The sequence below is a fragment of the Salarias fasciatus genome, chromosome 3, assembly GCF_902148845.1.
Source record: "Salarias fasciatus chromosome 3, fSalaFa1.1, whole genome shotgun sequence".
NCBI lineage: Eukaryota > Metazoa > Chordata > Actinopteri > Blenniiformes > Blenniidae > Salarias > Salarias fasciatus.
The window spans coordinates 16,971,914-16,997,308 of NC_043747.1; the positions used below are offsets into that span (position 1 = coordinate 16,971,914).

Consider the following 25,395-nt stretch of genomic DNA (forward strand, 5'->3'; position numbering starts at 1 on the left):
AAGATGCTGCAAAGGAGTCTCCATCGGGTTCCGTCTCCGAAGCACCCAAGAAATCTTCAAAGAAGTCCAAGAAAGGCACGGACATGAACAAAGTCTACAACTCTGTGATCAACAGTGTTTTCGGGGCGGTAGGTACACGGACACTCATGCACCATTTTGACAGTCCTTCACATCTTGCAGACCTCGATTCCTTTGCATGAATCTGAAATCAAAGTTGCAAAGCGGCGTGATAAAGTTCACCGGTGTCACATGTGAAGGAGTCAGAAGTGAGGCGGACGTCAGGCTGTGTCTTTACACATTTTGTTCCTGATCTCTGTGCTGCTCCCGTCACTAAGCCTGGTGTGTCTTCCTGCAGCTTTAGAGCCTCATTAGTCGAAGCTTAACGTCGTTTCTCATCAACATGATCCACATGAGGAGAGCCGCAAAAAAACTGGGGGTCATTCAACTTAAAATGTTTCGTTGCTTTTCTTTTTGGTAACTTTGTTCTGGTCTTGAGTGATAGTTTGAATTAAATTGTACTTTAATGACAATATTTGTTTGATTGCTGTCTATTGCAGGAAAGAGAACTGGCCCAAGCTGAATTAGATGGTGAGTTTTGATCTTAATAGAAAATTATTAACTTCAAAATTAAAAGGTTTTGTTATATTGCAGTCATTAGACAAGAATCCAGAGCCAAACTCTGCTGTAATCTCTTTCCTCAGAGCTGCAAGAGGCCTTCAAGGAGTTTGACTACGACCAAGATGGCTACCTGAACTACAAAGACGTGGCGGAGTGCATGAGGACGATGGGCTACATGCCCACGGAGATGGAGCTGCTGGAGATCGTGCAGCAGATCAAGATGAGAAGTGAGTGTGTTTCAGGAGCGCTCTCCTGGAGGACTCCGTGTGGCGTGGGGCTAAACTGTGAAAATGTCTTCTCCGCAGTGGGCGGACTGATGGACTTCGAGGACTTCACTGAGCTGATGGGACCCCGGATGATGGGGGAGACGGCCGGCATGCTGGGGCTGAAGGAGCTCCAGTCGGCCTTCGTGCAGGTGAGGAGATCAGCGTCACTAATACAGAATAAACATGTTTTTTTTGTATCAAAGAAATTAAGTTTACTAACATCTTATTAACCGTCACCTCCAGTTCGACCTGGATGGAGACGGAAAGATCAATCAGGACGAGATGAAGGAGGCGGTCAAGACGCTCCTGGGGGAGAAGCTCAAAAAAGGCGAGCTGGAGGAGATCCTGAAGGAGCTGGACATCAACGCGGACGGAATGATCGACTTCGAAGGTGGGAATCGGCAGACGAGGACGGCCGCTGCCGCGACAGCTCACGCTCACTCACGGCTTCCTGTCTCCTCTCATTCAGAGTTCGTGATGATGCTCTCTATTCGCTGACGCCTGGGAGGAGCGTCGCTGAGGAACGCATCCTCCAAAGAATACACATTTTACTCACGTGTTTGTGACTCCATAGACTTCTACCACAAGATGTGTGCCTATCAGAATGTTTCAGAATTGTAACTCTCATCCCTGAATGAATGCTGGTAGAACTTCCTGATGTTATTTACCATGTAAATAAGAATTAAATGTTTTGCTATTTTAATAAAGAAACCATGCTCACTTGTGTTTGTCTCTGAAATAAGAACAAGACATACATTTACCACTCAAACAGACTTTATTCCAAAATCTTTTATTCTCCCCAGCCATTGTTAGACAAAATAATAGTGTTTCTACTGTCATTTAGATCATATAAGTTAAATATAAATAATAACAGTGGTTAGCGACAATGCAGCTTTGAACTTTGTCAGGAATATCTGGCTTAAGAAATGGAATCAGAAGCAAGTCTGTCAGGAGAAATTAAAATTTAAAAAAAAAAAAAAAAAATCACATTTCAGAACCAAATCCCAACGTCAGGCCGACTTCAGATGGCGGCGCCGAAAACCAGCCATCAGGAAATCACCTCTCCTATTTCGAAAGCTTAACACTACTGGTAACTTCTTATCGCCGTCTTCCCAAACTATAACGGAACTCAGTTTGGAAAGGTGTGCAGCATGCAGCACGGGCGCTGGAGTTAAACTCGGCTCATCGTCAAGCAGGAAAAAAAAAAAAACAGAAGGAGAAATGTTCGGGACATGCAGTTTCAAAGTTAGGTTAGAGATCAGTCCCACTAAAAACACACAGCTTTTCACTTGAGAGCTTTTCGACTGAGTGGCCCAAAATCTCAATTTTAAACACGCTTCCTAATGTTAGCAGGTAGGTAGTTTGTGCGCTTTAACTTTGAGTTTTAAAGAATTTCTTCAAAACCTTCAAACCTCCCTCCGCGTCTCCTCACCGGGGAATGTTTCTAACTTCTGTAAACTTCGTGACAACCACAAATGACACTCAAAAAGTCGATTTTGTAAACAAATTCATACAGGTCCTTCTGATAATTTGACGCCCTTTGAGAGGCGCTCCCGTCGGCGGGGCTGGCTGTGAAGCGGCGTTTTAGGAAGCTGCTCTGGACTGAGGACTGGACCGAGAATCGGGGGACGCTGTACCGTCTGTGTTTGAAGCAAGAGGACAATTAACCACAACATGCTGCCAAACCACTTACTTCTCCAGCGTCTCCCAGGCGTCTCTTCTTCCTTCAGTCCCAGTCGATAGCAGATAGGTAAAGACGGACGAGTCTCCTTGCGTTTTCTCCTACGGCTTGCCGGTCGGCTCGTCCGCGAACTCGGCCATGATGTCGTGCACCCAGATGTCCTTCTCCTCCTGCGAGGTGTCCACCAGGAAGACGGTGACCTTCCTGTCCCACGGGCTGGCGGCGTCCTGCACGGCCTCCATCTGAGCCACCAGGGGCTTCTTCTCCACGTGGTTCCTGAAGACCATGGAGGCCTCCTCCGACCACTGCCGCTGCTTCACTCCTGATGGAGGGGGGAGGGGGGAGGAGAGGACGTCAGATTGGATTGAATTTAAACGCCCGCTAATGGCGCGGTCCGCACCTGCCAGCTGAGCCGTGACGCCCTGGACGGGCAGCTGCCGGAACTCCTCGATCAGCGGCCGGAGCTGGGTGCAGCTGACCAGCTCGTGCTCGCCGTAGTCCAGCTCGTACACCGACACCAAGCCGTTGTTCAGGACTCCCTTCAGCAGCACGCGGTACCAGCTGAGGAGGGGAAAAAAAACAAGCGTGATCCACCGGGAGGCTTCGAACTGATGGGAATCACAGACACTACATTGTACTGACCTGTTCTCTACTTTAGCGGCGTATATCTGGTTGGGCTCGATGTTGAGCGGCTTCTCTTCGGTTTTGTTGTAGTACAGTATCATCTCTCCCATCAGCACCACCAGCTTGTACATGTCTCTCCACGGCTGCAGCACGAAGTGGCCCGGGTGGCACGCCACCGACACGTACACATCCAGGTTGTTTCCTGACAGAAATACATCCCTCAGAGCGATGTAGATTTGACAAGCTCCGTCCAGTTTTCGTCGTTACCTGCTGGGGGCAGCTCCAGCAGCGGTGGCATCTGTAAAGAAGGGGAGGGAGATTTGGGTGTTTCCGACTGGCTCCTGGCGGCGGTGTTTCCTCCCGATCCGCCTCCTCTGGGCCCGGAGAGAGCCTTCCTGAGGTGAGGCCTGGTCGGGACCGGGTGTGACGTGGGGCTGCCGTCGGCAGACTCGCTATTGCTGCTGGACGTCTTGGAGGATAAGCTCACTGTGGAATTCTTGCCGGGGCTGTGGAATTAAAAATCAGTTTGATTTTAGCTGCGACTTTAAAGGAGGCAGCCGAAGTGAAACGGCGAGCGGCGACCTGTGGCTGGTCAGGAAGACGTCCGGCTGCTGTTTGAACAGATCGGTCTGAGCCATCTGGTGGTTGAGGCTGCGGGCCGGGTCGTGGAAGTTCTTGTCAGTGAACAGGTGAACGTAGACGCAGCGCTTGGTGTCGTCGACCTTCGCAACCTTTAGAGGGAAACCACATGAAAATAAATAAATAAATAAACATACATAAAGATGAAGGAGGAAGGAGTCTCGCCTTCATGCTGCAGTCTGAGATGTTTAAGACTTTCTCTCGAAGCCACTGGATGGCGTCCGGCGTCCAGGACCCCACACTGACCGCCAGGTCCGCCAGACAGCACTTGACAGCCTGAACACAGGGAGCGGAGGGTCATTTTCACACTTCCCGTCCAGCGGGCGGGCGTCCGTCGGCGCCGGCGCTGACCTGCGGGGGGATTGCCATCAGGTCGCGCAGGAACGGCGGAGGGATCTCTCTCAGCTCGAACACTTCCACAGAAGCATGAACCCCCACGTCGATGAACATGATGTCCAACACCCGGCTGCCGTGCAGGTTGGTGATCTGAAGATGCAGATAAAGACACGCGGTTCGATGATTCCAGCAGTGAGCTAAACAGGCATCAGTTTTCCAGCAGTAGATGTAAAGATACGTTTAATTACAGGCCTGTGAGGCCAGAAGTGTGACCTGAAGTCGCTGCCAAGAAGTTTAAATCATAATGAGCCGGGCAGCGTTGCCGGTTTGTAAAGGGATTAAATGCTTATTGCATTTAGGAATCCCAATCCAGGTCAATGTGCCAGCTGAGGTAATCGTGACGAGCATATTCTGTTGGTTTGTTTACATGTGAGGAAGAGTGACTGAGATCGTATCAGTGACGATCAGTGTGATCACATTCAGCTACAGAGATCTTTGTGCTCATGACCTCGATACTCTGATCTTTCGTTTCCAGATGTCCTGAGTCAGAAGTTAGCGTGACGCTCAGAAGCACAATGTGGACATTGATGGTGAGTAAATATAGCCAGTTACAGATACTGGAATCCCCCTTTAAGCTTCTCTCTGATCAGACAGTCACAGTACTTCAGATGGAGACACACAAAGATCAAAAGGGAGCTATGTCTGAAATGTATCTAAAGAAAAAAATACCAATTTAATTCCACCAATTCAATAATTCATGGCCTGCAGCGCAGGGAAAAGCTCCAGCCTACCTCCACACGGGACCATTTGCCTTTGTAACGAGCCAGACAGCCCTTCCCACAGAAGGGTTTGGACACAAGGAACTCGGATGTTACCTGGAATAAAACACATTTATTCAGCTTATTCGTAAAAATATACATGATATGAGAGCAAGAAGAGACGTTTTATTAATATTTCACTACATTCTGCACCACAGTGCAGCATCACAATGGGCTCTATGTAGAGACCATAGTCATTTTTCAGGAGTAACTGTTTGGTTTTGGCAAAAATAACCAACCAGAACAGCTTTGTTTTTTAATTCTTTTTAAGGTTTTAAATTTCTTTTGTTTGGAACCTTGAGGATTAAATCACTGCTTCTCTGTAGGATCGCAGTTGGCCTTCACACTTGCAGACTTTACGCCGTTGTTAACTGCAGCTCTGACGTCGGGTGTTAATGAGCTGGGACTACACGTTTAAAGGACGGCCAGAGTAGAAGCTTGGGCTCCTCTGCCGCCCCGCCAACATATTAAGCGGTTTGGCAATGTCTTAACTCCAGATTATCACCCTAATCTCAATCTGTCCACAAAGCAGCACGGCGCCGACGCATTCACAAAAAGTTTTGAAGATGAGTGACTCCTTATTCCTTTAGAAGGATGCAATAGTTTGAAAACCAGCGGTGTTCACCTGCGAGTGAAAATAGGTCTCGATGTTTTCCAGAATCTCGTTCATCTTGGCCAGACCGCGGGACGGCAGCTGACAGTAGATGGTCCCGTCGGAGCAGACGCTGCTGACGGTCACGTTCATATAAGCGCTGTTCACCTGGAGAGAATCACGGCACAGGTTCAGCGGGTTCCCGCGCATTGCCCGTGAACGCGCGGTTCCCGCCGTACCCGCAGGGGACTGGCGAGCGTCTTGTCGTGCAGCTCCTTCATGCAGGCGGCGTTGATGTTGACGTCGTCGTCCTGCGACGTGTCGTACAGGACGACCAGCGGCGTCTGCCGCCGCTCCAGGATCTCGGCCAGCAGGATGCGCCCGCTCGCCATCGCCTCGAACTTCTTCAGCACCGCGGGCTCCTGGCAGAACGGCTCCAGGCCTGGCGGAGGAACGCCCGTGTGATAAAGAGTGGAAGGGGACGGCGGGGGTCGAGAAGAGTCTCTTTAGCGTCTCACCTGCGAGTTTGCACTTGGTCGCCTGGAACGGCAGTTTGAAGAACTTCTCATGCAGCTCGAACACTTTCGTTTTGTTGATCACCTCTGAGAAGCCGTGATCCACGTAGTAGACCTAAAAAAAAAACAGCATTCACTGTATTTCTTTTCCTTCCTCTCTATCCTTCACCCTCTGTGTATGACCTCTCACCTTAACCTTGTCTGACATGACCTCGCACACCTGGGCCCTCAGAACCTCCTCCTCCTCCTCCGCCTTGACGGCAACGAGCTGGCCCGACAACGGAGACGACAGAGGAGTCTGGCTGCTTTTCTCCACGCCGTAAAACTCCCTCATGTCGTCCTCCATGGACTCCTGGGCCTGAGAGTAACCCTCGCCGATGTACCTGAGGGAGGAGGAGAGCCGGGCGGTGAGACACACCGGAACAATCTCTCTTATTCCTGAACGCTTCCTCCATACCTGAGTATGACGCCGTTGGTGTTGGTGGCCTCCACCACCAGCACAGACGGGTACTCCTCCTTGGGGATCTGCAGCAGAGGCACCTCCTGGCTGCTGAGCCGGCGGCCCAGCTCCTGCCTCACTCTCAGCTCCTCCTCACTGGCGGAGGAGCTCCTCCTGTTGCAGTTCTCATCGTCACCTCCGCCGCCGCCGCCGGCGCTGCTCCTCCTGTACAGGATGGCCCTCTTGGGGTTGTCGGGCATCGGGTAGTCGATGGTGCAGATGTCTGAGAGGAGGTCCAGGTTCTCCAGGACGTGTCCGGGAAGTTTAATCTGAAATAAAACGGCGTTACAGCGTGCCACTGATGTGTGTGTGTGTGTGTGTGTGTGTGAGAGACAGCGTGTCGGAGTGTTACCGACCTTGTAAGTGTCCTGGAAGAGTTTGGGCAGCGCGTGAGCCCACAGCCCGTTGGAGTACTTCACCAGCAGCTCCTCCAGCTTCTGCTTCAGATCGGGGCCGAGCGACGCCGGGGAGGAGGGCGGGCTGGGCGACCAAGACGACGGCGGCGTGGAGCGAGGGGACTGGGAGCCGGAGCGGGTCAGGGGAGGGTTTGGGGTCCTCTGCTGCGCCGGGGATCTCAGAGACTTGTCTGAGGGGATAACTGAAGTCGGGACATGGGCGGCGGAGGGGTTTGGGTTGAGCACGGGCGACACCGAGGACGAGCCGCTCTGTTCTTTGGCGGGGTAGAGAAGGAGCTCTGATGGGTTGCTGCTGCAAGTTTTTTCCACCTGAAAAGGAAGATACTGAATAAAACTGAACAAAACACACACCACACACACTGAAGGACACATCTACTAGAGCATGATCTGGAGGACATACGGTACATATGTGAGTCCAGGTGTCCAGGTCTTTGATGGCCTCCGTGGGGAGGTCCTGCTCATACAGCTCTTTGTAGATCTGTGGCAGCTTCGACACCCAGAACCCGTTACTGTACTTCCCCAGGATGGCCTTGATGCGATCCTGGACCAGCTGAGGGTTGTAGGGTTTTCCCTTCCCTGAACCAGGACTCTCATTTGGACTTAAGGGAGCTGCAAGAAACAGGATGTCTTTGTCACTGAGAAAAACAGAACTTTCAGAAGCCTGGGATGACCGGCTTCAGCAGTGTTTCTGCTTCTGCTGAGCTGCGCGGTTTATTAGAGGCCACTGTTTGGCCTTAGGCTGCAGACAAATGGCCTTCCTCAACAAATAGTTGAGTCTCGGCGAGGGGCTGCAGGAGAGGCATTCAGGAAGCAGAGGGCCGGCTCTAATAACAGACGTACAAATCACGGCCTTCCCTGACGCGAACTGCACTCGGAATGTAAAATAACAAAGGAGCCTGTCCTACTTACGTCTCGGAGCTTGGGCGTTTTTGGCGAGGTGAGCTTGCACCTCCTTCTGAAAACGAGACGGCAGGGGCATCCTCTTCTCTGGCCTGGACACGAGAAGACAGCGCATGCAAAAAACATTCTCTCTTAACCAGAAATACACACTAACTTCCCAGTCAGAAACTGTAGCTCTCGATCTTTGGTGTTAAACTCTCCAGTCTGCAAATGATCAAACTGTTTGTGACTTCTCCATCTGCTTCTAAACTGTCTTTAAAAGGCTTGATTGATTTCTACTTCCTGTCTTTGCATCTCAAAGTTCAGCCTGATACCTCATGAAGTGGTTGCTAAGTGTGTCTACTTTACACAGTTAAGGTAATCAGTGAAAACTGAATTTCCAACACACTGTCAGCGTGGTTTGTCTTGTTAGAAAGGCATTTCTCCACCTCAACCTCAGGCTACATATTGTCTGACTTGTGACCTGAATAGCATTTACAATCCTAAGACATTTTTTTTACACACAGAAGGATCTCAGACCATAATAATGGTGCGTGAATGACATTTGTTACAAAACAAAACATGTTGTGAACTCAATGAGTTATTGTAGCAGTTGCCAAGCCCATAAAGAGCTATTAAAATCTATTAAAAACAGACACAGAGTACTGAGACACCAGCAAGGTATTACTTCAGTTCAGTATGATCTGTGGTGTGGCTCTGTACTTCACATTATGAGAGGGAAACCTTGAAGCAGATAATAAATTCGGAGCACCTGTGTGTCAGCAGATCCAGGTGTAGATGAAGTTAAAAGATTCAATCTAATTCAAATATTGAATCACTGTTTATATAGTCCAACTCCTTCCTGAGGTGATCAAATTTGTGTCTGGAGTCCAAGTCATGTGACTCTGCTATGAGGCGGGGGTGGTGACTATTACACCGCAAAATTCAACTGAGCATTTTGTCAGATTTGATGAAATAGTTGTGGACTTTTCTGGGGAGTTGATTAAATTCAAACAGTGCAGCATTTACACGGAAAATTTTGCCCATCGTCGTAGCGACTCAGAAATGCTGCATCCCAATACTCAATACTCCAAAAACACGAGCTCTGATCTAATCAAGGCCACAGTCGACTGCTGCCAAAGCACTGATATGAAAGAGTGAGCAAGACTCATCTACTGACATGGACTCAATACCTGAATATGAAATGAGCTTTTCTAAAAGCTACTTTTCAAAGTAGACCTTTTTTTTTTCCTTTGCCAGGCACCCCATAGTACACTGGTCGGCCTGTGCGTGTGCACAAACACACCCTGACACACACACAATTGGCATATGCAGAGGGACACAGAGAGATGTGCTGATTCACTCTGTGTCGGTTTAGAAGTGTTAATCTACCGGTGAATGGAGCGGGGATTAAAACGGGCTCGCTCCGCTGCTCTCGTGCTCCGCTTGTGTCCCCCCCGCCAAAGCGCCGGCCTTCCCACCCCGCTGCCCCATTGTGCGGCGCGGTGCGGTGAGGACTGATGTCAGTTGTTTTCACAGCGGACGGATGGAAGTGACGGAACCAGCCAGTGAAATGGAATCATCTTGACTATTTGCTAACATTTGCAATGGACTTTTTTTTTTAATGACCCGAAGACACTTTATCTATACTTCATAACAAATTCAAAAGTTTTCACTTCCTGTTAAAAAAGGTATCTTTCATTAGTCCTCTGAAACAAGGGTATAAAACACATTTTAGTTCACATTTAGTGTGAAATTGTCTAAATTTTCAAAAAAACTGAAAAAAATACGACTGAAAATGACTTTATTCTTAACCTAAAGACCAGACTGGAGCCTCTGGTGGGCCAGTTTTGGCCCACGGGCCTTATGTTTGAGCTTTACTATCAAGATGTGGACTGTCGTGGGGCGACAGTAGCTCAGTTGGTAGAGCAGGTTGTCTTATAAGCAGGTTCGATCCTTGCTCCCGCAGGCGTAAAACTGTCGTTGTGTCCTTGGGCAAGACACTTCACCCACCTTGCCTGGTATGAAAGTTGTGAGAGTGAATGGTTGGTGGTGGTTGGAGGGGCCGATGGCGCAGATTGGCAGCCTCGCTTCCGTCAGTCTGCCACAGGGCAGCTGTGGCTACAGTAGTAGCTTGCCACCACCTGGTATGGTGTGAATGAATAATGCTATGTAAAGCGTCTTTGAGTGTCCTGAAAAGCGCTATATAAAACCAATGCATTATTATTATTATTATAATTGCAGCTCATGTCGCGGTGAACTGCATTGTGGTACCTCAAAGGAAAACACAGTTCAGTCATCTCTGTCAGGTTGCCTCACTCACTTGTCAGTCGGTGCGTTTCCCTTCCTGCTGGGCGTGTTCTGATTGGACATCTTGTTCGGATGCCCCCCGCTCTTGCCCTCCGACTGGCCATCCCTTATGTCTCTTGCCTGCCTGAAGTCTCCATGCCCGCCGCCGCGACCGCCGCCCCCTCCTCGACCGCCACCTCGCCCGCGGTGGTTGGGCTGCCTCAGAGAGGTCTGAGGTTTGGCTGTGAGAGAAAGAAAAGAGACAGAAGATGACTGACTCAGCTTGACCTGATGCTGGGACAAGTGACAGAATAAAGCTGCCACGACACAATCCTGCAAGTCAGAATATCTTTGTCTCGAATGTTTTGGGAGTGACCGGGTGAAACGTCCGTTAGGGAGCTGCTTCACTTAGCAGAAAGTCGAGTGCAGTATTAACCACGAGAGTCACAAATTCATTTATGACAATAAAATCAGAATTTGTCGTATTTGCTTCACCTGGGACACAGAATGCACTCAGGAAAATACACCTATGCTGATATTCAGGTCCCTTTAAATTCCATGTAGTTCGTGCTTAATCTCAGCTCGTCCTCTTCCATGTCTACAGAATTAAAAAGCTACTTTTTACTGTATTTTATGATGGAACATGAAACTACAAGCTTCCATGCAAAGAAAAGGAAAGTACATGTAACAAAAGTCACATTATTGCTTTAATGTGAACAAAAATAGCCAATAATACAGTTATTAAAAAGTAACTGTCTCATCTCTTTGTTATTACGACGCCTGACGTCACATTTCCTCTACCTGGCATCACCAGCTTACCTTACTGTGCACAACCATGAGTCATTTCCACTCCTACACACTGTCTTTTTAAGTTCCTCCTCCCACGTGTCTTCTCTCTTTTATCCACACTATTTTTTTCTTTTTCCTCGACCTTTTTCAGTCTCACTGAAATCTGGAACTTTCTCCTGCTTCATCATCCTCTCTCTGCTCTCGAAAAACGCAACAAGCAGCCTCATCGGGGCTCGTCTTCAGAAAGTCATCGACGGGCAGTTTTTGGTGACTCAGTCTCCGCTCAGCAGATATGAAATAACCAAACTGCGCTCGGTCATCGTGGAGAAACATGCACGCTCATCACAGAAAGTCAGCATTCACAGGCATAAATCTACATGCAGATAAAGGTCGAGGACAAGACACTCTCTCACACACGGTAAGAGCAGACGCCGCATCACCTCACCGGCATGGACACACAGTCCCTGGTCTGTCTGCCTGAGTGTCAGTGAAGCCAGGCGGCGAGAGAGAGAGAGAGCCGTGAATCAGCTTCCTCTTCGCTCGCAGCTGAGTCTCAGCTGCTGTAGGATGTATTAGCCTCAAATATCAACAGCAGCCCCTCTCTCTCCCTCTCTCCCTCTCTCGCTAACTCCCTCCCTCCCCGTCATCTGGCTGCTCCCCTCCCTCCTCACCATTTCACCATCCCAGTCTTCCTTTTCCTCCCAGCGTCTCACTGCGGCTCCTCCTCTCGCCTTTCACCCCTTTCTCTCCCACTTCCTCCTCTTGATGCTCGCAATGTTCTGCAGCATCGGTCTGGCTGAGGTGATTAGTATGCGGAACACAGACGCGGTTCCAGCGTTTCATTTGTGTGTCTGAACGTCCCTGTTCACATCGCTCACCTGAACGCTGTGTAAGCGTGTGTGTGAGTGTGTGTGTGTGTGTGATATTATTAGTGACAAAAAGACCTCCAGGTCCCCACAGAGCGACGAAAGAGGCCAGTCATTCATCCACAACCTGTCTGGTGGCGGCACACAAAGCATTCTGCTAATGTAGCACTGTCCCAGTGGTGGCACAGCCAGCCGACACGAGTTGTACTTCTCTTTTGCTGCAGCTCTGCCGCACTGTAGCAGCAGCAAAGTTTAGAGATCAAGTATGTTAAGTCTTCAAAGTATCTTAAGGAAAAACTCATTTCTTGGTCGTCCCGAATCGTACCGTTGAGAACGAGCGGGGCGGCCGGCTTGACCCGCATCTGGGTGTTGACCAGGTGGGGTCGCCCGGTCTTTTTGGAGCTTCGCTGGCGAGCCACCACCTTGGCGATGTGTGCCGTGTCACCCGCCCCGGATGCAAAGCACACCGTCTGCAAATACAGAGCAGGATGAGCACACAGTCAGATCAAGAAAAAAAATATTTGCAAAGCTGAAGAAGATTTTAACTCCACCAGTATAATCAGTCTTTTGATCATAGGAGTTAAAGGGGCCAATCAATATATCTTAAACTAGTGCCAACTCTGCAGGTGTCCTGCCTCAGACTCACCTCTCCTGACCGGCCGCGGTCCACGCGGACTAAAGACGGCATGCTGGCCAGCAGACCATCCAAGTGGTTGTGCCCCATCTGCTTATGTGGAATCTGCTCCCCTGTCAGCTCCTTGTACTCGGACTGCAGGCGTGACAGGGAGACGCCTCCTTTGTTGGCCTGGAGGACGGCCCGCAGCATCTTCTTCACCAGCTCTGCATCAGCCATCTAAGATACATTTCAAAAGATAAGACTCAAACGAAGTGTCGCCCTACATGGAGGGTAAATGCATGCTATACTACAGCCGACTGGTTAGGCAGGTTTTTATGCACAGTCGATCAGATTTCCAGACTTCATCTGGGTCATTGGTCATGCTAAATCCCTTTTATGGGTTGAAAGTGAAGTCATCTTTAGAAAAAATTGGATGAAATTGTGAGTGTACGTGCCGCTGAAAAGTATCCCCACCATACTTGCATTACTAGTAAGTTCATATAGCAAAAGCTCTGTCATTGTGAGTATGAAGAGAGGGGTGGGGGGGACAATAATGTGTAATAACCACAGTAATCGTGAAAAACTATTAATAACAGCAATTGTGAAGAAGTATCAACAAAGTACCCGTATAGCGAGCATAGTTTGTTTTATGGAATCACAAGTTTTGCTCTTTAGAGTGACCAAAACAAACACAGAGCTCTCAAAAGAAAGAGCAGATGCTTTAAATTCCACTGATGCTTTAGTTCATTTGTGTTTTTTTTAAGGCCGTGTGGTTTTATACAGAGTGCCACTTCAATTAAAATCACTTTCACTTTTGATATGACTTAAACAAACCTTAAAGAGATCACAAACAAAACCTACACCAGCATGTGCTCTTGTAAGAAAAATCCCATCATCTCTTTTATTGATCCATTTTAAACCTTCGACCTCCTTTTAAATAGTCAAAATGTGGAATGCATAAGCCACACTGTTGTTTTTAACAATGACAATGAAAATTCTAGATTGTAATGATTCTAGACTTCACCCCTTTTTTTTCTGTAACAGAAAATGTGTTGACACACCCTCAGCAGGCAGCTTCAGGCATCTATTCCAACACTGGTTGTAGCTTCAGCCACTTCTAAAATTATAATGCGATTTTAATTTAAAGACCTTCTGTTCAACTCAGGCTTTTTTAATTCATTTTTTTTATTAGTTTTTTTTTTTTTTTCTGAATATACCTCTTGAAGCAACTCAAAGTAAATGTTTAGATGAATTGCAAACCGAGAGAGAAACAGTGAAATTGTTCGCTCAGGCAGTTTCAGACGCAGGTCTGCCTCTGATCACTTGTTGATATCAAAACTTTGAACAGCCGAAGAAGGAAACTAAATGACGTAACGTGCCACACGGACTCCACACCCTCCACCGGGACCGGGCTATTTCCCTCACGTTTTCCTTCTCTTTCCTTTATTTTACCAAAAAATCCGCACCAATTTGCTAAAATCGCAGATTTAGGTCTCGGACTTGGTGTAGAGCCAGTTTATGCAACGACATTACACGCAACATGGAGTTAAATCCTCTCTTCATCCGAGGCGAAATTCAACAAGTCAGCGATAAAACTCCGCCGACACTCCGCTTCCTGCCTTCAAAACAAAACACAGCCCGCATATGACGTCGTGTTTTATACGTTCACTAGCGTTACAAAATTTTATTTTGAATTTTCTTACCGGAAAGGTCTATATATACAAACGCTAATTTGAAAAGTTTCGGACCATCCCGGTATGGAGTGTCAAAACAAATTTAAGAGCCGCAATGAGCGTTTAAAACTCCAATAAAGTAATAAGGAAAGAATTAAAAAAAAATTCTACCTTGCTCTAAAACGGACGCGTGTGTGAAGTCGAGACGTGGAGGAGCGGCTGTCAGCGCTGTCACCGCCACGGGGCTGAGCGGCGGCCGGAGCTCTGTCCCCGGGGGGAGCGTCTGCCTGCTGCCAGCCGGTCCGGGCTCGGCCTCTCCAGGCTCGGCCTCTCCTCCGCTTCCTGATTGGTCCGCGGTGCACGCTCCCGGATTATTGCACGTCAATCAATAACCCCATCCCGTGTCCGCCAACACCCAGTGAAACTTTTTTTTTTTCTGGGTTAATGTGTGTCAGATTATTCGCTACTGTTCATAGCCCCGGGAAAATGCTTAGAAAACGTAGCGTTTGAACTTTTTCAAAAAATTAATAATGACCTCCACACCAAAGTATTTACAACAATAAATGTGTAACCTTGGCATCAAGAATAAAAGCTTTATCAGATAAAGCATTATTAATTCTTAATTGATAATTAATAATAGAAAATAACAAATATCAGAAAGTTTGGTTGTGTTTAAAGTTTATTCATCCCAAACTTCAGTGATCAAGAGTTCAAATAATTAAAGTGCCTTTTCAGAAGTATTAAAAAAAAAAAAAAAAAAACTCAAGTGAATAAATATTTGATCACAAATGCAAATCAATATAGATCGATGACTTAACTAGTAAATCATGTCACTGCTTTATTATTGTCATATCAATGTCAAAGACAAATATTCATGAGGTTTTCTTTACACAGCCTTTCGTTTTCAATGAAAAGAAAGTGGAAACATTTCAAAATAATTTCAGTCAATGTAATTAAACTGAGATGTGCATTATTTATCTATTGATAAATGTATAATAAAAATCTATAAATGTAATAAATGTGTCTAAACTGGAATTCCACCAAACTTGCGGAATGATGGAAACAGAGAAAAAAACGTAGGAGCGGAGGAAAGTGCACTGCAACAGGGGGCGCTACTTCCGCCAACGTTCCGGAAGTGACGTATAAGAACAGGAAGAGAACGGTGTCAGAAAAGTGACAACAGGATAAATATTTGTGTGGCCGCTTCAAAGAGCTGAATACAAGGTCAGGAGTCTCGGTGTACCTCAGGTAAAATACTTTTAAACCAGGCGTTTGCTCCTTAGCGCCGCGTCTCTCTCTCTCTCTCTCTGCGCTGTAAGCCGGATGTTGACCACCGGCTAGCCGGAGCTGTAAATACATTAGCAGGAAAGGCTCATCGGTCAGTTTGTGCACAGAGAATCATAACAGATTGGGCATGTTTGGCGACGTTTCTTATTTTTATTCCTAATTCATGATGTTCGTGGAGCAGTGGTTATCGCTTTCGCTCCACAGCGAGAATGTTCCAAGGTTCGAAGACAGGCCGGGACCTTTTCTCACTGGAGTTTGCATGTTCTCCCCTGTGTGTGCGGAGTTTCCTCCCACAGTGGGAGCAGATCGGTGATGACGGCTTGTGTGTCTGTCCGTGTTTGTCCTGTAATGGACTGGTGATCTGCTCAGGTGTCCACAGATAGCTGGGACTGGCTCCTGCACAGTACACACAGCGATATAGAAACAGGGCTTTTTCAGTAAATTATGCAACCAATTTACCACCAACGTCACAAGAAATATTATTTCAGAAAGCTATCAAAAGCTCTCATCAGTGACATTTTTAGTTTTAATGACTGTCCATTGAATTAATAACTCATGAATTACAAAGAAACTAAAGCAGTAACCCATCTTACTCATCATTTCTTCTTAAAATGAATTTGTAAATGGGATTAAAGTATATGCCAATTCGCTAACGTTTGCATGAGCATTTCAGAGACTCAGTAAACTTAGTTTTCCCCTGTCTTAGTGTAAATGAGCTGGGACGTCCCTCCCTGAGATCCCTCCCCTCATTCTCTCCAGAGAAGAGGAACAGTTGTGAATGTAGAGGAAAATAAGCTCTGGACCTTTGTTTAACACTGAACTGGAAAACATTATAGTTTTTTAAATATGGCTTTGAGCAGACGGCACTCCTATACCCCCAGGGTGAGTAATACAGACACTTGTCTGCGATCATTTAGGTTAATGTATGCGGTTAAGGTTATATCAAATGACAACTTTATCATTAGAAGATAAGTAACTTTGTTTAGTCATTTACCTTCTCATGGATGTAGGAATCACCTCCTCGCATCTTGAAGCTTCTTCAGATGGAATTACGTAACATATCTATATCTTTAAGACAAATCTAATATACTGTCGAGATAGCATCACTGATTTAGTAGGTTTTGCCAATTTAAATTGTTTAAAAGTAGCATTTTCTCCAACCGAAATGAGCCAAATCCTGCAGCGCAGTCGCTGCGACAGCGATATAATCGACTTTTTCTGTCTGGTCAGATGCCCTCTGGTTTAAATTTGCAGGGAAGCATGAATTCACATGTTCCTGCTTCTCACAGTTAGGCCTAGTTTGTACTGAATGAGCAGCTTTGTTTGTTGCATGGCTGGTTTATTTGGAGATGTGTTGTGGTCCAGGACATATGACTACACGAGTGTGTTCCCCTGCGCTGCCTGAAGACTCTCCTGCTGTTGAATACAATTTGCTTTTATTAATGCTGCTCTGAACTGTTGGAGCAGGGAGAAATAGTGAATATTACTGTCACACATAAAACTAACCTTCTTCAGGTCTATTAAACATTTATCCACGTCTACTAGATCGAGGATGCCATGTCTTAGGAATTCCTTAAATTTAAACAATAAATTCTCTGGTATTCACTGACCTTGCCTTTCTTTTTTTTCCCTCCATACCTTGCGCTCCCCATGGTAATAAATCACCCCCGTCCTCATCTTTTCCCCAAATCCTGCAGCTGACCAGCCCACTGATCAGCAAAATGAGCAGCAGCGGAACAGTGGAGAGCGGTAAACCTCCGAAGGTCGGTCGGCGTTCAGTGAAGATCTGACAAGAGAGTCGGTTTTTCATAACTCACGGTCTTCTTTTCCGCTCCTCACCTCGCAGCTTGGCTCAATCGTAGAGGTGACAGGAAAGGGTCAGCGCGGAACAGTCGCCTACATCGGCACAACCCTCTTTGCCACCGGGAAATGGGTGGGCGTCATACTTGACGAGGCCAAAGGCAAGAACGATGGCACCGTGCAGGGGAAACGCTACTTCACCTGCGAGGAGAATCATGGGATATTTGTCAGACAGTCTCAGGTTAGTAAAATCTGATGAAATGATCAATGCATATATTTCTATTTCTCTTTATTATTTGTTTATCATGTCTAATGGCCATTCATAAGCTGCTCTTTTTGAAGATATATTACTTTAAATGCAGCTTCAGGTAATAGAAGATGCCACCTCGCCGGATACTCCTGATTCAGGCACGGCAAAGCTTCCGAGGCAAAAAGGTGAGCGGAGAAAAGACGCGCGTGAAGCTGAACCAGAGCATCAGAGAATAGATGATAAAGTGTAATTTGTGGTTTTTCTAGATATTCCTGAAACTCCCAGAACAACCAAGCAGGTATGTAACCAGATCTCGGACCTCACTGTTTCCGAACGATTCCCTTGGTTATTGATTGGTTTCAAAATGTATTTAATTTTATTTAATTTTTTTTTTTTTGCTCTTTTGTACAATACCACCGTTTTATTTTTGTTTCTCCAATGAATCTTTGCAGACACCATCGAACCTTAAGAAGGTAGAAATATTCCAATTCAGCACATTTGCTTTGCTGTGGTTTTTGTTAACTGCACTAATGCGACAAATCATCTTTTGAGTTACCCCTTTTTCCATCTGTGGCCGTTTGCACGGGACGTACAGACATTCCTTGGCTTTGTTAACACATCTCCAGTGTGTTTTCTTGGTGTATTATGTGCTTTTTTTTTATTCTGGTAAAGGCATCTTGTGTATTGTGACAGGTTCAGGTCACCAATGATGAGATTTCATCATTTCTTGAGTGACGGTTTTGGCATGAATTCACATTCTGTTTTGCTCACATGCCTGGAGTCAGCATTCATTAAGTCGCTGTTAAATGGTGCATGGGATCAACAATTATATAATCTAACCAGTCTGATTATTACGTGCTGCTAATCTCTTATCTTGCTTCACCGCTGAATGTGTTTGTGTGTGTGTGTGTGGGCGTGTGTGTGTCATTCCTCCTTTCTGCAACTTACCTCCTCCTCCTCCCCTCCAGTCCTCTACCCGCCGCTCTGGAAAGGTGAGCCTGGAGAGGTCTACAAATATCCAAATTAGATCATTTCACATTAAGTCAGAGTTTCTCGGCTGGTTTAGATGATTTTTTCCTGCTAATTTTGACCATTTAGAGCAGATTTCTACCAGAGGATTTAGTCTCTGTAAGCACATACTTCTTGTATTTTGAAATTTAAATTGCTAGAACTTAGTCTTACTAGTAATTTTAAAATAAATAGAATGTCTGGAAGTTTCAATCCCCCATTTAAGATTCACACGTAGCTCGCTGGAGGCCTGACGCAGTGTGTATGATCAAACTGTGACAGTGGGGTACGCCATGTCGCCTCGCCCCTGCCTCCTCCCTCCCCTCCCTTTTGGTGCGTACGTCCCGGCGCTCCGGCCACGCGCTCACGGTACGCTCTGTGAACGTCGCCCGTCGACTCACGGGGAGTGGTGTGTTGAAGCTGTTGCGGATCAGGGTAAAGGTGCACTGGTGTGTGTGAACACTGGGAAGGTGTATACTGTACTTAACCCTGCAAGGCACAAAGTCTCTCCCTCTCTCTTTTTTGAAATCAGACTTGCATGATCACAGTATCTCTTTTGTTCTTTGACGTCTTCCAATCACCTCCTGTCGCCGCCTGATCCCTCCTTCTCCCACTCGTCAACAGGCGTCGCGTGACAGCCTCTCGGCCGCTCTGCCCGATGTCAGCGAGGCGGGCCTGCCCTCCCAGCAGGGCGCCCTGGCGGCTCCTGTCGTTCCTCAGCCCAGCGGGTCCCCTGCAGCGCCGGCCGCCTCCGCTCCGGCCACTCCGAGCAAAGTAGGTCCCCGTCTGTTGGAAGAAAATCGTGTTCAGTGTCGGCGACGGAACGCTGTGGTTCACCGTCAGTCTGTGACGTCTCTGTTTTTGGCTTTATTTTATTTCCACCCCGCTCATCATTCGACTCATCTTTCATTATTTTTGTCCTGTTCCATCCTTGTAACTGTGTGACCAGGCGGAACCTGCCATTTCCAAGCAGGTAGAGTTTTCTCATGGCCACATGCATGCTGATGGCACCTGGCATGAGTTCACTAACAAGCTCAGCGTTGGCCTCTCCTCATCTAAAAACCACACTTTTGAAATAACTTCAAGATCAGTTTAATTGATGATGGTGCATGGTTTAAAAGACACTCCCACGGTGGATTAGGGAAGTTATTAATCATGTTTTTACATCGGCTGGTTATGGGTCTTTATTGTGGGTGCTTGATCTGTTTTGACATTTCTTTGGTATTTTACAATATAATCTGAGTAATTCTGAGTTTCTCACCCATCTGTCCTTCATAGGAGGAAGAATCCATGCGAGCCCAAGTCAAGGACCTGGAGGAGAAGCTGGAGACTCTGAAGATGAAGCGAACCGAGGACAAGGCCAAACTGAAGGAGCTGGAGAAGCACAAGATCCAGCTGGAGCAGCTGCAGGAGTGGAAGACCAAGATGCAGGAGCAGCAGGCCGAGCTGCAGAAACAGCTCAAAGAGGCGAAGAAGGTACGATGTTCGGTCGTTGTCTCGGTATCGACGGTCTGATGTTTCAAAGATAATTTTAAAACGACTTTCTTTCTCCGACGCAGGAAGCCCGGGAGGCGCACGAGGCCAAGGACCGCTACATGGAAGAGATGTCGGACACGGCCGACGCCATCGAGATGGCCACCCTGGACAAAGAGATGGCCGAGGAGCGAGCAGAGTCGCTGCAGGTGGAGGTGGACTCGCTGAAAGAGAAGGTGGAGGAGCTCTCCATGGATCTGGAAATCCTGAGGCACGAGATCTCAGAGAAAGGTGGGTTTGAAAAGGTAACTAGCGTCTCTCCCATAACATCTCTTATTCTAGACTAATCTTTCTCACGTTTGTTTGTGTCTTTCGCCGCCGCAGGCTCAGATGGAGCAGCGTCGAGTTACCAGGTCAAACAGCTGGAGGAGCAGAACGGCAGACTCAAAGAGGCCCTGGTCAGGTCAGTTAAAGGCACAGCTTTTAATCAAGGTTTCAAAACTTTCCCTGCCAAGAAACAAATAAAAAACCCACTTTCCTGTTTCTCCTCAGGATGCGGGACCTGTCGGCTTCAGAGAAACAGGAACACGTGAAGCTGCAGAAGCAGATGGAGAAGAAAAACACCGAGCTGGAGACTCTGAGGGCTCAGAAAGAGAAGCTGCAGGAGGAAGTGAAGACCGCCGAGTCGACTATCGACGAGCTGAAGGAGCAGGTAAAGAAGCCAGGAGGAGATGACGCCCGACAGTAAAATCTGAAGCCGTGTCTGAACATTAAACCCGGTGTGTGTTTGACTGTAACAGGTGGACGCTGCTCTGGGGTCGGAGGAGATGGTGGAGATGCTGACTGAGAGGAACCTGGACCTGGAGGAGAAAGTCAGGGAGCTGAGAGAAACGGTCACCGATTTGGTCAGTGTGTGTTTGGTTTATTTTTTTGAGCGCATGTGGTCGACTGCAATGACTTAAAAGGGAAGGGTCTAATGGACAGAAACGTTAAAGTCTGTTTTCCCCGTATCAACAGGAAGCCATCAATGAGATGAACGACGAGCTCCAGGAGAACGCCAGAGAGACGGAGATGGAGCTGAGGGAGCAGCTGGACCTGAGTGCAGGGAAGGTCCGCGAGGCGGACAAACGAGTGGAAGCCGCTCAGGAGACCGTGGCCGACTACCAGCAGACCATCAACAAATACAGAGAGCTCACCTCCTCGCTTCAGGTGCGTCGACAGGACTGATGCCGCGTGGGGTCTGCGGTTCGATGCCGTATAAAAGGATCTGTCTGTCCGTTAGGAGGCCAACAGGGAGCTGGTCAGTCAGCAGAGCGCGAGCGCAGAACAGGTCCAGCAGCCACCTGCAGAGCTGTTCGACTTCAAGATCAAGTTTGCTGAGACCAAGGCGTACGCCAAGGTGGGAGGGCTTCGCTGAAACGTTCACTTCTCGAAGATGAACGCCGGTTTGTAAAATGTCCCAACCTGTCGTCGTTTCCAGGCCATCGAAATGGAGCTGAGGAAAATGGAAGTGGCTCAGTCCAACCGACAGGTCTCCCTCCTCACCTCCTTCATGCCCGACTCCTTCCTCCGCCACGGAGGAGACCACGACTGCATTCTGGTGCTCCTGCTCATTCCCAGGCTCATCTGCAAGGTATTGGTCGGCGCGACACTGCATTTGAGTCATTGTGGTTGTCGTATTGTGGAATTAAAGTTTGTGTTTCCCTGCGCGCAGGCTGAGCTGATCAGCAAACAGGCCCAGGAGAAGTTCGACCTGAACGGGAATCTGGCTCAGGGAGCAGGTCTGAGAGGAGCTCCGGGGGAACAGCGCAGCTTCGCGGCCGGACTGGTTTACTCCCTCAGCCTGCTGCAGGCCACCCTGCACAAATACGAACAGTGAGTTCTGCGTTTAAGGAAGTAAAATAAAGCTAATTCTAAAGCTTTCCGTCAATTCACTCTTTGTCTCTCTGTTTCTGTCTTCTGCTTTCAGGGCTCTGAATAACTGCACCGTAGAAGTGTTCAAGCGGATGGGTACGCTCTACTCTGAAATGAGCTTCCACGAGCGCTCTCTGGATTATTTCATCGACTTGCTGCATAAAGACCAGCTGGATGAGACTGTTCAGGTGGAGCCACTGACAAAAGCCATCAAGTACTATCAGGTAACGACATTTTCCACCGCGCTGTAGCCTCTGCCTCGCTCGGTTAAACGTTTCTTGTACAGAATTCTCTGAAAATGCACAATTATATACAATTGTCCAACAGTGGTGAAAAAGTTAAAGTATATCCTGCTGAAAGTTTTGTCAAACATCTTTGTTTTCCAGCAACTGTACAGCGTTCACCTGGCGGATCAGGCTGAGGACTGCACCGTGCAGCTGGCCGACCACATCAAGGTGTGTGAGAGGCTCGTTCAAAGAATACACCTGGGGGAAAAAACAATCAGGGTAGATTAAAAGGAAAAGTTTTGTTTTGAACTCTCAAAGCACCAACAACCCCTTCCTCTCACCTCCAGTTTACCCAGAGTGCTCTGGACTGTATGGGCGTGGAGGTGTCTCGCCTGAGGGCCTTCCTGTCCGCCGGTCAGGAGAACTCTGGACTCTCGGCTCTCCTGAAGGACCTGGACACGTCCTGCTCTGACATCAAGCAGTTCTGTAAGAAGATCCGCCGCCGTATGCCCGGAACCGACGTGGCCGGCGTCCCGGCGGCTCTCAGTTTTGGACCGCAGGTACAGAAAGAAGCGCGTCACGGGAGTGTTTCGGCGATCACCGAGATGCGGTTGGCCTGACGTGTGTGTGTGTCGTCCGAAGGTGTCGGAGACGCTGACGGAGTGCAGGCGCCAGCTGACCCGCGTGGTCGCCGTGCTCCAGGAAGTGGCCGCGGCCGGCGGTCAGATGATCGCTCCCCTGGCGGAGCAGGAGGGTCTCAACGCTCTCAGGCTGGAGGATATCGTCTGCAAGGCTGTGGAGCAGGTGGCTGCCGCGCCGTTCACAAATCCAGAAGCTTCTGTCGTTGCTCTTTTGTCACGATCTTTTTTTCTTTTGAAGGTATATGGAACTCAAGGCGTGAACGGCCCCGAGTTCCTGCGGCAGTCCTGCAGCTCCGTCATCGCCACAATGAACAAGATGGCCACTGCCATGCAGGAGGGAGAGTACGACGCCGAGAAACCACAGGGCAAGGTACGGATGCTTTCAGCACGTTGATATTTTGCACTGTTAAGATGCTTTAAACTCGCCCTCCAATCCAATCCTGCCATCAGACGCCTCCGGTAGAGATGAGAGCCTCCACCGTCAGGGCGGAGATGACCGACGCCGAAGGCCTGGGAGCCAAACTGGAGGACAGAGAAACCGTCATCAAGGAGCTGAAGAAGTCCCTCAAGATCAAGGTATCAGACGAAACCGAGAGTTTCGAATTTTTAAGCTGAAACAAAAGCCGTAACGTGTCCGGGCGTTCCTCAGGGCGAAGAGCTCAGCGAGGCCAACGTCCGCCTCAGCCTTCTGGAGAAGAAGCTCGACACTTCCACCAAGGACGCCGACGAGCGGGTGGAGAAGATCCAGACCAAGCTGGACGAGAGCCTGGCTCTGCTCAAAAAGAAAGAGAAGTAAGAAAACTCTTTTCGATTCGACCCCCTGCCTCCCGTTCCTCCGTCGCACATTCACTTCCTCACCCGTCCCTCTCTGTTCTCTCCTGCAGGGAGTTCGAGGAGACGATGGACGCTCTGCAGGCCGACATCGACCAGCTGGAGGCTGAGAAGGCCGAACTGAAGCAGCGCATCACTAACCAATCCAAGATTACGATTGAAGGACTACGAGGCCAACCCGGCATGGGGATCGCTTCTATTGTTCAGGGATCTCCAGGAGGTGAACTCCTGTGGTTTTAATAATAATCTAGACGGTTTAAGAGGATCCTTGATTGTCACGGTGGAATGTCTCCCGCTCTCTTCAGGTGTGCCTCCGTCCATGGCGGGACCGCTGCAGGTGGTGGATTCCCCTCTGCTCCGGCAGCAGGTGGAGGCTCAGCGGCTCGGCATTAAACACCTCAAGAACGAGAACAACAGGCTGAAGGTACGCTCGGATCAATTCCCCACCTTCTTTCTACAGAAGACTGCTGTTATCGTGGAAACCAATCACCTTTCTCTTCCAGGCAGAGAAGATAAAAGCTCAGCTGGCCTCCCTGCCGCCGCTCTGCCCTCCCAGGCTTCCACAAGTGCCCAAGGAAAGCTCCATGCCTCCAGAAGGCCTCAACACGGGCATCTACCGCCGGACCGACCAGCTCCTGGCGACCCTGCTCAAGCTCAGCGCTGAGGTTAAGGTGGTGGACATCACCGGGAAGACAGCAGGTGAGCGCGCATGTCTAGCCAGGACAGTCTGGAGTTTTCCCCCTCTCTCGCCACATCGACTTAATTTTCCCTTGTTTTCGTTTCCGACAGTGAGCGCCAGTGCCCAGCTGCTGGAGCAAACCGCCCGCCTGCAGAGCCTCAGCGACGCTCTGGACAAACTCAAGGTCAAACACATCCCCCGTAACACGCGCACCAGCATTTACCCGAGCCCAGAAACTGAACCGACGCCGTGTGTTTCAGGGAGAAGTGGCCGAACACGTGGTGTCGTATCATCCCGGCGCAAAGGCGACCTCCGACTTCGCCACATTCCCCGTCTCCTCCTTTGTTAAGGTAGCTGCACTCTGCTCAGCTGTGATGCCGCGTTGGTTGAGTAGATGATCACACGCATGGCGATATGATTTCCAGGCGAAGGACGAGAAGCAGGGAGGAACAGTGTTCGTGGGACGCGTCGCCATCCCGTGCACCCGCGGCCAGGAGCAAGTCCACCGCCTCGTGCTGTCCCAGCAGCAGCTGCAGCAAGTGCACCGCCTCCTCATGGTGTGAGACGCAGCCGCGTCCACCATCTCAACTCTAACATTCTTTATTTAACCATCTTTGCTTTGCACGTCCCTCAGGAAACAGTTTACACATGAATAGCATTGAAGAGAGCATCTGTTGGTTTTGTTTCCATAAGTCCATGACTGTCACATTATGAAGGTAATGTGTTCCAGAAGTCTGTACCAGTTCTGCCACCTCTGTCTGGAAATGAGGAACCCCAACAAGTCATTTCTGTTGTAATAGTCTCCTCCCCCTCCTTTGTACCTTTTTGTATTAGTAATAATTCTGACAATAAAAATATGCATCACTTACAAATTTAAATCTAAAATCATTGAATCATCTCCTTGCGCAAATTACCCAATTTGCTGATGTTTCGAGAGTAACGTAATGATAAACCTATAAAACGACTTCTGAATCTATCCAGATAAATCCAAAGTTGCTGATGGTCCATTCTTGATCTCTTCCTGGTGCTTCTTTACAAATGACAGGACGTAATGAAATGATAAACAAACTTTAATGATCTCCAGCAACTGTCTAAAAGGTTCCATATACGTACTCGAACCAAAGCCAAACGTCACAAAATGACTCGTCTGTATCAGAGTGACGCGCAGT

The 25,395-nt window shown here is 48.4% G+C and overlaps 3 protein-coding genes across 9 annotated transcripts; 2 read left to right on the forward strand and 1 right to left on the reverse strand.

The window, feature by feature from the left end:
• Positions 1-1,394, forward strand: LOC115386109 (calcium-binding protein 4-like). Its single transcript, XM_030088325.1, has 6 exons — positions 1-128; positions 558-588; positions 702-845; positions 924-1,033; positions 1,128-1,275; positions 1,354-1,394. The coding sequence occupies exons 1-6, from the start codon at positions 84-86 to the stop codon at positions 1,380-1,382; spliced, it is 507 nt and encodes a 168-aa protein (XP_029944185.1). The 5' UTR covers positions 1-83; the 3' UTR covers positions 1,383-1,394.
• A 259-nt stretch (positions 1,395-1,653) lies between these two features.
• Positions 1,654-18,407, reverse strand: tdrd7b (tudor domain containing 7 b). 2 transcript variants are annotated; one of them, XM_030088294.1, is made up of 20 exons: positions 14,288-14,421; positions 12,474-12,680; positions 12,153-12,297; positions 10,207-10,414; positions 7,914-7,996; positions 7,405-7,613; positions 6,945-7,313; positions 6,547-6,857; positions 6,280-6,472; positions 6,093-6,204; positions 5,814-6,016; positions 5,608-5,742; positions 4,956-5,039; positions 4,180-4,314; positions 3,994-4,104; positions 3,772-3,920; positions 3,457-3,695; positions 3,208-3,391; positions 2,966-3,126; positions 1,654-2,887 (listed from the first exon to the last, which is right to left on the reverse strand). In XM_030088294.1, the coding sequence occupies exons 2-20, from the start codon at positions 12,678-12,680 to the stop codon at positions 2,667-2,669; spliced, it is 3,459 nt and encodes a 1,152-aa protein (XP_029944154.1). In that variant the 5' UTR covers positions 14,288-14,421; the 3' UTR covers positions 1,654-2,666. The 2 variants fall into 2 exon arrangements, with proteins under 2 accessions (XP_029944154.1, XP_029944155.1); XM_030088295.1 differs by lacking the exons at positions 12,153-12,297; positions 12,474-12,680; positions 14,288-14,421 and adding an exon at positions 18,402-18,407 and having other exon boundaries at positions 10,207-10,357.
• On the forward strand, positions 15,252-25,094 carry LOC115386091 (dynactin subunit 1-like). 6 transcript variants are annotated; one of them, XM_030088288.1, is made up of 31 exons: positions 15,252-15,364; positions 17,101-17,166; positions 17,250-17,444; positions 17,566-17,638; positions 17,720-17,751; positions 17,906-17,926; positions 18,422-18,445; positions 19,086-19,235; positions 19,411-19,434; positions 19,740-19,937; positions 20,021-20,225; positions 20,319-20,397; positions 20,487-20,646; positions 20,735-20,839; positions 20,952-21,143; positions 21,217-21,333; positions 21,415-21,567; positions 21,649-21,809; positions 21,904-22,072; positions 22,235-22,303; positions 22,423-22,635; positions 22,718-22,879; positions 22,955-23,086; positions 23,167-23,292; positions 23,366-23,508; positions 23,601-23,767; positions 23,853-23,971; positions 24,051-24,246; positions 24,337-24,410; positions 24,487-24,576; positions 24,652-25,094. In XM_030088288.1, exons 2-31 carry the CDS (start codon positions 17,125-17,127, stop codon positions 24,787-24,789), a joined length of 3,729 nt encoding a protein of 1,242 aa, XP_029944148.1. In that variant the 5' UTR covers positions 15,252-15,364; positions 17,101-17,124; the 3' UTR covers positions 24,790-25,094. The 6 variants fall into 6 exon arrangements, with proteins under 6 accessions (XP_029944148.1, XP_029944151.1, XP_029944150.1 ...); XM_030088289.1 differs by having other exon boundaries at positions 15,263-15,340; XM_030088291.1 differs by lacking the exon at positions 19,411-19,434.
• The last annotated feature ends 301 nt before the right edge of the window (positions 25,095-25,395 follow it).

What these genes read in the sequence shown, in the direction of transcription:
- LOC115386109 (XM_030088325.1), top strand. Translation starts at nt 84, where the DNA reads ATGAACAAAGTCTACAACTCTGTGATCAACAGTGTTTTCGGGGCG. An exon ending in TCAACAGTGTTTTCGGGGCG is followed by an intron (nt 129 to 557) that starts GTAGGTACACGG and finishes TGTCTATTGCAG; the next exon opens with GAAAGAGAACTGGCCCAAGC. An exon ending in GCAGCAGATCAAGATGAGAA is followed by an intron (nt 846 to 923) that starts GTGAGTGTGTTT and finishes TCTTCTCCGCAG; the next exon opens with TGGGCGGACTGATGGACTTC.
- tdrd7b (XM_030088294.1), bottom strand. Translation starts at nt 12,680, where the DNA reads ATGGCTGATGCAGAGCTGGTGAAGAAGATGCTGCGGGCCGTCCTCCAG. An exon ending in GGAAACGCACCGACTGACAA is followed by an intron (nt 7,997 to 10,206) that starts GTGAGTGAGGCA and finishes TCTCGTGTCCAG; the next exon opens with GCCAGAGAAGAGGATGCCCC. An exon ending in TCTTCCAGGACACTTACAAG is followed by an intron (nt 6,858 to 6,944) that starts GTCGGTAACACT and finishes GTTTTATTTCAG; the next exon opens with ATTAAACTTCCCGGACACGT.
- LOC115386091 (XM_030088288.1), top strand. Translation starts at nt 17,125, where the DNA reads ATGAGCAGCAGCGGAACAGTGGAGAGCGGTAAACCTCCGAAG. An exon ending in GCACGAGATCTCAGAGAAAG is followed by an intron (nt 20,226 to 20,318) that starts GTGGGTTTGAAA and finishes TCGCCGCCGCAG; the next exon opens with GCTCAGATGGAGCAGCGTCG. An exon ending in TCGACGAGCTGAAGGAGCAG is followed by an intron (nt 20,647 to 20,734) that starts GTAAAGAAGCCA and finishes TGACTGTAACAG; the next exon opens with GTGGACGCTGCTCTGGGGTC.